Below are 10,118 nucleotides of genomic sequence, written 5' to 3'. Positions count from 1 at the left end.
AGGGGTGAGAGGAGAATTTTTTTATTTTTTTTTTATATATTCCATGACCTACCTTCCTTCCCCTCTATTACTCATTCCTATTATAGATTGGATTCTGTAGTGGAGAGAGAACTGATTGGCTGTTGGGCACACTGGCATTTATGCTCTTGGGAGAGGGGTGTGAAGGCACTCAGGGTGCTTGCGTGGCCACAACAGACACTGCTGGCTAGCCTCAAGCACAGATTCCAAGGCCAGAAAGGACCATTGTGATCATCTAGTCTGACCTCCTGTATAGCACAAGCCATGAACTTCCCCCAAGATAATTCCTAGAGCAGATCTTTTAGAAAAACATCCACTCTTGATGTAGAATCCACCAGGACCTTGGGTAAATTGTTCCAATGGTAAATTACTCTCACTTAAAAATTCACCTTATTTCCAGTCTGAGATATTAGGTCACTAAGAGTAGAATATATATCTGGACAACACATCTTGAAAAGCTCCACTTACCAGACAGGCAAATAACTTTCTTTTTGCTTGATTATCGGCAGTGGGTAATGCCTTAAGTGCTTCAAAATCTTTAGTATTAATTGCAATGAAGCTTCAAAGCAGATCTCTCTATTATCTACCTGGTCTCTTATACACACAACTGAATGGAAACAGGGATGTCTTTTGGCAGAGATGGGCACCTGAAACTTAGTTATTGAACAAGAGACACTCGTGACTGGCCTTCTGGTGAGTGAGTACAGTGATTCTTGTATTACAGTAGCAATTTTCTCAAGTCTTACACTTTGGAGAGTCTCCCTCCAGGTCATGTCTCTACCTTGACTTTCTCAGAATGAGATCAGGCTTCTTTTTATATAGTCCCCCTTCCCAAAGCAGTCACGTGATCCTCCAGCCCCATAACTCCTCCCTGGTCATGTGCTCTAGCTGGGGGAAACTACAGGTCCCAGAATGTTCCCTTCTGATGGCTGAGGAGTATGTCATGTGGGCTAGGATGTATGCATGCACTCAACAGACCAGTGCACTTTTACAAATTGTATATTTATTTTATTAAACTTACATTTTCATAAGTCATTGTTTGGGGTAGTGAAGGAATTGGTTCATCATCTTATTATTCATTAGAAATTACTGTAAAATTTTAAAACTTGTCCTCTTTTTTTTCTCTTTGACATACTTGCTGAATAAGACCTCTGTTCCCAGAATGAAACCTGCTCATGTCAAATTTTACTGCATTATATTGATACATGATGTGCTCCAGCATAAAACAGTCCAAGAAACCTATTCATTAAATAGACCTGATGGCTGCTGGCCCACAAAAATTCAGCCTCAGAGTTACAAAGCCATAATCCAATTCAAGAGGCAAAATGTTTACATATTTCTTCTGTGCATCAGTCAGCATTTGTGCTCTTGAACTGTATTTAGTATCTGTGGCTGCAGGGCCATGGAGAATGAGGGGGGGGGGGCTTGGGGAGGGAACAGCTGCAGACTCTCCTTGTATTAAATCCTGTACCTTCTACACATTCCCATTTGTCTGTAGTGAATATCCATACCCTAGGAGTGAAGTAATGAGAGAGGTGAAGCAGTGGCATAGCCACTGGGTCAATGGGGCCATGCTCAGGGGCCCTGGCCAACTGGGGACTCCCGGAAAAATAAGCGCCTCATGCCCCAACCCCCTCTACCCACCTGGCACTCCTGCTGGGGAGTGAGGTCTGGGCACAGGGGCTTGCCCCACTCCACCCAGTGCTCCTGCCAACAAGCGGGGTTGGGGCATAGAGGCTTGTGGTGGGTGGGTGCCAGAGTGAGGCAAACCCCTGTACCCCAACCCTGCTCCCCAACTGAAGCCCCAGATGGTGAGTGATGGTTAGTCCTGCACTCCCTTTTATGCTTGTAGTATGGGAGTGCAAGCATGCATGCATGGCCCCAGCAGACATGCTGGGCAAAAGACTCCAATCTTAAGCGCATGGGCCACTTCTGATCAAGAGTGGAATATAATACTGCTCGAGGGAATTCTACACCAAAAAATTAAAAATGCTGCACCAAAAAAATTCTGCACACAATATTTTAAAATTCTGCAAAATTCTGCAAATTTTATGTCAATAAATAAATGTGGAGGCTCCAGCATGGTAGTGGGGAGCACAGGCCACTGGCTGCACAGAAATGAGAGATCACCCTGTAGCTCATTCCCTTCTGGGACACAGACTTAGCACTGAAGCTGCACCCGACCCTGACATAGCACAAGGGCTGGGCCCATGCCAGAGGTCTGTGTCTGTGAGGGGACAGGCAGAGGAAGGCTGCAGTGTGCTCTCCCACCTCAATGCAGCCAGTGGCCTGTGCTCCCCACTGCCATGCTGGAGCCTCCACATTTATTTATTTATTAATAAATATTGCAGAATTTTAAAATACTATCCCACAGAATTTTTATTTTTTTGGTAAAGAATATTTATTTTTTTGGTTCAGAATTCCCTCAGAAGTAGCAGATGAAACAACTCACCAGGGTTAGCAGCCCCATGTCATGTGCACAAGGTGTGGGCAGGCAGGCTCAATCCAGCAGGATCCAAGTGTGGAGGGGCTTAGTGTGGAGGGGTGGATCCAGGTGCAGGGGGAGAGGGTTCTGTGTGGGGGATCTGGGTGCGAGCAACTCAGTGGGTGGGTCTGGGTGCAGGGAGGATCTGGATGAACAAGGGCTTGTTGGGGGAGTTTCAGGTGCAGGGGCAACGGGATTCTGCAGGGAGGGTCCAGGTGAAGGTGACTGTGGCTCAGTGCGGGGGGGGTTCTGGTTGTGGGGAGACTAGGTGCTGGGACAGTAAGGCTTGGTGGGGGCAGGGGTACAACTGCAGCTGGTTGGGGATCAGTAGGCTGGGGCAGGCTTGTGGGGACATCCAGGTGCATAGGAGGTGGGACTTGTCAGGGTGGGGATTCAAGTATGGGGTGCTCAACAGAGGGTGGTCTAGGTGTAGGGGTGAGGGTCTGGATGCAGTGGGGATGGGACTACGCAGGGGTTCTGAGTATGGGGGGTCTGGATGCACAGGGAGTAGGCAGATGGGGGAGCAGTTCCCTGTACAGTGACCCCTCCCCCCATGGCTGAGGAGTGATGGGGGAGGAAACAGGGGGTGCAAATCTGGGGGAACTTTTGGGGGTGGGTCTGATCCAGCTCCAGCCCTGGTCCAGCCCCAACTGCTCTGTGCAGGGGAAGTGCGCTCCTACCACTCCCTCAATGCAGCAGGGACTAGCAGCTGAGTCCAGCGCAGGGTAGGAGTGAATGGCCGGGATGGGGCTGGGAAGGGCCAGGTGTGGGGGTGGTGGTGGCGGCTCTGAGTGCAGTGGGGCTCTGGGTGCAGGGGGTAAGGCTCGATGGGATGGGGGTTAGGGTATGGGCAGCTCAGTGGGGGAGTTCTGGGTGTGGTGGGTGAGGCTCGGCAGAGTGGAGTCTGGGTACGTGGGGGGTCCAGATGCATGGGCATTGAGCAGATTGGGGGTAGGTCTGACCCAGTTCCCAGCCCAGCCCTTCCCTCCCTCCCGGTGATTTATCTCTTCTTTGGCTGCTCCAGGTGCCCAAAACGATGCGCCCATGCTGTTGGGGAGCGGCACATGACCGCCTATGCAGCTTCCCTTTGTTTCCCCATCAGAAAGTAATTTTTATGAAGGAAAGCAAATAAATCTGTGCAAGACATGAATTCTGCACCACACAGTGACGCAGAATTCCCCCAGGAGTAATAATATACATGGGCAAGTACTCAAAGAAGAATTTAGAAAAACTTTAGGATGAAGTGACACATCTTAAGAGATCAGGCAGGTTGGTGTGAGGAAGGAAGCACCAAATAAATGACTAAGCAACTTGTTGGAGAGGCATCTAACGCCATTTGCACCAAGCGGTACAAATGCTCCTAGGAACAGCCTTGTCTTGTTGCTAATTATTCTCCTTTTTTCCTGAACAGCTCTACAAGCCTTCATGCATGTGCGCATGCACACAAATGCAAAATTAAGCACAGAAAGTCAAGATGCCAATAACTTTGTCTACATTGAGCACTAAATGTTTATTGTTATATATTTCAATGTTTCAGTTGTGCCTATCAAACACTCTCGATGCACTACTAAAAGTAGCAACACAGACATTAAACAGATCAGATCAACCTTTGAAAAAACAGACCGTTACTCTATCCCATCATTCCCAAACCAATCTTCTCCTCTGAGAAAGTTTAAGAAAAGAACAGGTGGGTTCAGTAGTGCTCTGATGGATGAAAAGCAAAAAGTTAATTCTAAAGTGAAAAATCCTTCACTGAGGACATCCTGCCACCAACCCAAATCTAAGGTTTAGACCAACATATGTTGATATAACTACGTTGCTCACGGGAGTGGAGAATCCACCCCCCCGGGCGATGCAGTTGTATCGACCTAACCGAAAGCATAGACAGTGTTATGTTGACAGGGGGCTTCTTCCATTCACATAGCTACCGCCTCTTGGGAAGTGGATGGGAGAAGCTCTCACATCAGTATGATTAATGTTTTCACTAAGCGCTACAGTGACACAGCTGCACCAGTGCAGCTGTGCCGTTGCAGTGCTTTAAGTGTAGACAGCCACTAAATTGTTAGCTTAGACTCTTCAGAGGATCACATCTGCTGTGATATTACATGGGACATACAGATGGTGTTTTGAGTTCATATCTTTTAATGCTTTATAGCCTCTGATACCGAAAAGCTCACCAAGAAATCATGAGGTAGCCAGTGCAGATCACAGCCACAGGCATAACGTGATCTCTTTGTGAAACAGTGCTTACTAAGCAGGCTGTGTAATGCCCTAGCAGCAACTTCTAACTAGTTTGACAATATGGTGGTATGTTCATTGCATTGCAATAAGTTAATCTCAAAGTAACTTTAAATATGGATAACTGGACATTGAGAGCCATATTCAAAAGAAAGGAACTTCTTTCCGTTCACAAATGCTAAAGAGCATTCCCAGTAAAACAATATCTGGACAGAAGCAGCTGTGGTGGATCCAACCATATCCTCCCAGTTTGCCAGCATAACACAGGACAGACCTTAATCAGGGGTGGATATTTTCATTATTTCTTTCAACTTTTTCTCTTATGCTACAAGCATTATCTGAGTTGAGTCTCTGTCCTTATTGTAAAATGTAGCATGGCAGCTGAACAGTAAACAAGAATGCATCTTATAGGTTTTATTACCTTCATTGTGGCATTGCTCAATGGTTTTCTTTGTAAAGTCATGAATTTTCTTGTATTTCACCAGAAAACTCTCTATAAATTGACCAGCTTGAAGAGGCGTAATTCCCAAACATCCAGCAAGACGTTCTTTACCTTGTGCACAATAATGTAGAACAGAAAATCATTTAAATATCACTTTGATATAAATATTAGTACTGAACTGTTTATTGACTAATGGAATACGATCACTGTAGTTATTTTCACAAATTTGGATGATCACATACACTAAGGTCCTGATTCAGCAAACTATTTAAATATATGTTTCATTTTAAGCTTAAGTGTTTTCACTGATTAGGAAAGGACTAAACTCATCACTGAAATGCCTTACTGAATTTGGGTGCAACTCAGCAGAGGCTTTCCCCACTGCATATTACATCTTAATAGTTTAAATACAAATTTTAGGATATCATCTGTATTTTAGATTCCTACCATGTATCCTGCAAGGTTCTTAGTTTTTGTTCATTTTTATTCATAAACTAGTCAGGGGCAAATTTATGCAGAGCCTTGATATGAGGATAAGGAGATTTAATTCAATGTTGAATAAGCAGGGAAGTGAATGAAGAGATATGAGGATGGGGATGAGGGAGACGAATGATTTTAGATAGGGTGTTTTGGACAAGCTGGAGAAGTGGAATGCATGGAAGCAACAGAGAAGAAGACTTCAGTAATTGAAACGAGATGATCAAGGCATGGACCAAGGTTTTAACAGGAGGGACGGAAGAGAAAGAATAGATTTTAAAGGAAGTGTAGAGAAAGTCGCAACAAGACTTACCCAGTATCTAGATGTGTTATAATTAAAACTATATCAAAGTGAATACGTAACAAGATAAAGCAAAGGAGTATGAGAGAAAAAAGAGATCAGTTTTCTCCACGGTATGAGATTAAAAGGTAAGAGATACAATTTAAAGAAATTTATGAACCAAGTAGTTCAAGTGCAAATAAAACCATACATCAATATTATTGATTTTAGCCTTTAAAGACAGATATTTAGGTGTCAGCTACATAGAAACAAAAACAACATTGTGTCTGCAAATAACATTTGCTGAAAGGCAATGTCTTGAAGCACCAGAAATATAAAATATTAGTTGTCACAGCAATAATGTCAAGAGAAACTAGCTTGCATTTTTGAGAGAGGGAGGATTTCAGCCACCCAAATGCCATCACTGTCAGTCTGATGTACATTTCATAACAATTCTGTAGTATTTTGTACTCAGCTATGTCAGGAGCTGCACAGATGTCTAGAAGAAAAAATATAGCCAAGCTGCTAGAATCAGAAATTTGCAAGATATCTGGGATGACTTCTAATGGAATTATTCCAGTGTTGTATTATTGTTTGATGAACAATTAATTTAACTCTCCCTCACTTCCCCCAAATTTCTCATTCATTGTTCAAAAAACTGAATTACCAGAGTCTGTCTATACCAGTTAGGAAACTCCTTGTGGCTTCACAAGAAAACTGTAACAAATGTGAATATTCCACCCCCCAAACGACGTAAGTTACACTGACATAAGCACTCATGTGCACGGTGCTATCTGAATAGGGAGGTTCTCCCACCAGCATAGCTTATGCCACTCATGGAGATGATTTTAACAGATGCACTATCTGTACAGCTGTACCCCCGCAGTGCTGTACATATAGACATGGCCTAATTTAGGATTTAATTAATTAATTAACAGATACTTTGGTGCTCTTCATTATATATATATATTTTTTTTTTTACAGATGAACAAGGCACAGGTGAAGTGAATTGCTTCAAAGTAAACAGGAAGTCTGCAGTGTTGTCACTTCTCATGCTGTTTGGTTTGTGTGTTAAAGTACTAACTTCTGGAGGCCAGTGATTAGGTGAGAGTCTCAGGGTTTTGTCTGTGTTTTTTAAGTACATATCTAGCTCTCGTGGAAGACCTTGAAAATGTGATCCAAGCGTAAGCGAAAGGCTCAACGACCAGAAAAGAACTATATTTTGTTTTCTTCATTTGCTATGTTGCGCTTCAAACATAACTAAATTTGTAAATAGGTAGAGCTCTCTGAAATGGGGGACGAATTCCTGAAGACTACTAATGTCAGACAAAAGAGAAAGATCAAGGACGGTGTGAGTCCGCTGCTCAGTGCAGAAGGTGAACTGGTAACAGAAAATGATAGAAAGACAAAGCTGCTCAGTGCCTACTTTGCTTCAGTCTTCTCAGATAAAATAAAATGTATAGCAAACTTACTACAGACAATAAAGGGGAAGAGATGCAGATTGGGATAAGTAAAGAATACATCAGAGATCTTCTGAGCAATCTGAATGAATTCACGGGGCCTGACGCTATTCACCTGAGGGTACTGAAGGAATTAGCTGAGGAAATCTCAGAGCCATTGGCAATAATATATGCAAACTCATGGGTGACAGGAGAGGTCCTGGAAGATTGAAGAAGGGCTAACATAGTGCCCATCTTTAAAAAGGGGAAAAGGAAGGAGCCGGGGAACTACAGACCAGTCAGTCTGACTTCAATACATGGGAAGCTACTAGAGCAATGTATAAAGCATTCAATTTGAGAATACCTGGAGGATGAAGGATCATTAGCATCCAGCATGGATTTTCCAAGAACAAATCATGCCAAACCAGCTTGATTTCCTTCTTTGACAGAGTAACTGGTTTGGTGAATAGAGAGAATGTGGTGGACATAATATACTTGTAAAAGCAGCAGAGAGTCCTGTGGCACCTTATAGACTAACACACATTTTGGAGCATGAGCTTTCGACAAAGTGGGTATTCCCATGAAAGCTCATGCTCTAAAATGTCTGTTAGTCTATAAGGTGTCACAGGACCCTTTGCTGCTTTTACAGATCCAGACTAACAAGGCTACCCCTCTGATACTTGATAATATACCTGAACTTCATCAAGGCTTTTGACATTGTCCCACACGACATTCTGATAAGTAAGCTAGAGAAATGCAGGCTTGATGGAACAACCATTAAGTGGATACATAATTGGTTAAACAACTGCAAACAAAGAGTAATTAGTAATGGAATTATATCAAATTGTAGGGAGGTCTCAAGTGGGGTACCATGCGGATCTATTCTAGGTCCAGTGTTGTTTAACATCTTTGTTAATGACCTGGATGTAGCATCAAATTTTCAGATGACACAAAGCTAGGGGATTTGCCAATACTTTGGAGGATAGAGCTAAAATTCAAAGGGATCTGGATAAACTGGAGAACTGATGTATAAACAACAAAAGGAAATTCAGCACAAACAAATTTAAGGTGCTACACTTAGGGAAGAAAACCAAATGCACAAATACAGAATGGGGGTAACTGCTTGGCAGCAGCACTGCTGAGAAGGATCTGGGTGTTGTGGCGGATCACAACCTCAACATGAGTTAGCAATGCGATGGGAGATGATAGTTTCACTCTACTTAGCACTGGTTAGTCCTCAGCTGATGGATTGTGCCCAGTTTTGGTAACCAATGTATAGAAAGGATAAGGATGTGGAGAAACTGGAAAGAATCCAGAGATGAGTGACAAAGATGATCAAAGAGATGGAATACAAGCCATAAGAGCAAAGGCTGAAGGAACTGGGTATGTTTAGTTTGGAAAAGAAGAGATTGACGGGAGATAAGATAGTGGCCTCCAAATACTTGAAAGGCTGCCATTAAAAAGATGCAGAAAAGTTGTTCTCTCTTTCCACAGAGGGCAGGACAACAGGCAAAGGGTTCAAACTACAGCATAGCAGATTTAGGAAGCTTTTCCTGAGAATTAATCTAACTGTAAAAACAGTAGGACAATGGAACAGACTTCCTATGGAGGTTGTGGAAGCTTCTTCACTGGAGGTTTTCAAAAGGAGACTGGATAGTCATCTGTCTTGGATGGTTTAGACCCAACAAATCCCACATTTTGGCACTGGGTTAGACAGGATAACCTTTGTGGTCCCTTACCACTATGATTCTAAGTCACATACAAGTGTAGTTATATCCAGATATTACTGTACGGCTCTAGTTTTTAAATGTTTTAGGGTCTATACTGCTACCAGATTTCTTATTTCAATGTTTTATTAAACAGTTAAATCAATGAGTTGTGTTAGTAAATTTGCCTTTAAGAGCACTAGCATTTGTCAGTCTATCATCCATATAAATATTAAAGGTGACATGCAAAGGAATAAAAATTGAGCTTGGGTCCTTTATTTTTTTCAATGATGTAGAAATACCTGAACGTTATTTTTATTTATTCTTTACAGTAGAAATCCAAGCCTTGGAAAAATATATTTATTAATGAGAAGACAAATTCCAGGAAAGTGAGAGGGGAAGTGATTTTTATTCAGAATCTTCACTTGATTCAAGCAAAATCTTTTCAGGGGGAGACTTTCCCTTTACTTTGTATAGAAGCAACATACTCTATTTTTCCTTTTGCAGGTTACCTTTAGGAAGGCTATATAAATTGAAGTACTTTATAGTGATTAAGAAAAAATCTGCACATCTAAAAATAAATTAAATAGTTAAAGGAATGGGATAATAAAGGAAAATCCTTTACATAGTGGTATGAGATATCATTATAGTCAAGTATAGAGGAGAAGCCCATTTTATTAAAACAGAAATTTCATTAATATTAAAGGAATTGTGGTATGCATATCTTTGGCTGAATTAAATACTGAGCTCCAAAGAGCAGAAACCTTATTTCTCTACAATATTTTGTAAAGTACTATTTACACTTATGGTACAGTACAGAGAGGTTAATAAAAATAACATTCAAGGCCAAATTCTGTCCTTGATCTGAAAACTTCTTTCATCTTCTATGTATGCATCCACCAGTGGTATGCAGAAGATATTCCATACTGAATTATACTAATTTTAGATAGGTAAAGACAGATGTTTGAATTACATTGATTCATGAGTCTCCTTATAGTAGCTCAGATGTACTTAGAAGTCAAAATGCAAAATA

At 42.0% G+C, this 10,118-nt stretch overlaps 1 protein-coding gene across 1 annotated transcript in view; it reads right to left on the bottom strand.

Moving 5' to 3' along the window:
- POLN (DNA polymerase nu) overlaps positions 1-10,118 on the bottom strand; it is a 215,930-nt gene that overhangs the window by 68,669 nt on the left and 137,143 nt on the right. Inside the window, exon 17 of the mRNA XM_075066754.1 lies at positions 5,163-5,294. Coding sequence (XP_074922855.1) covers positions 5,163-5,294 — 132 coding nt within the window. The remainder of the gene's footprint in view (positions 1-5,162; positions 5,295-10,118) is intronic.

This window comes from Chelonoidis abingdonii, chromosome 5, assembly GCF_003597395.2.
Source record: "Chelonoidis abingdonii isolate Lonesome George chromosome 5, CheloAbing_2.0, whole genome shotgun sequence".
In the NCBI taxonomy this organism is placed as follows: domain Eukaryota; kingdom Metazoa; phylum Chordata; order Testudines; family Testudinidae; genus Chelonoidis; species Chelonoidis abingdonii.
Note: the sequence above shows the minus strand (reverse complement) of the source record. Positions and strands in the feature narration are given on the sequence as shown.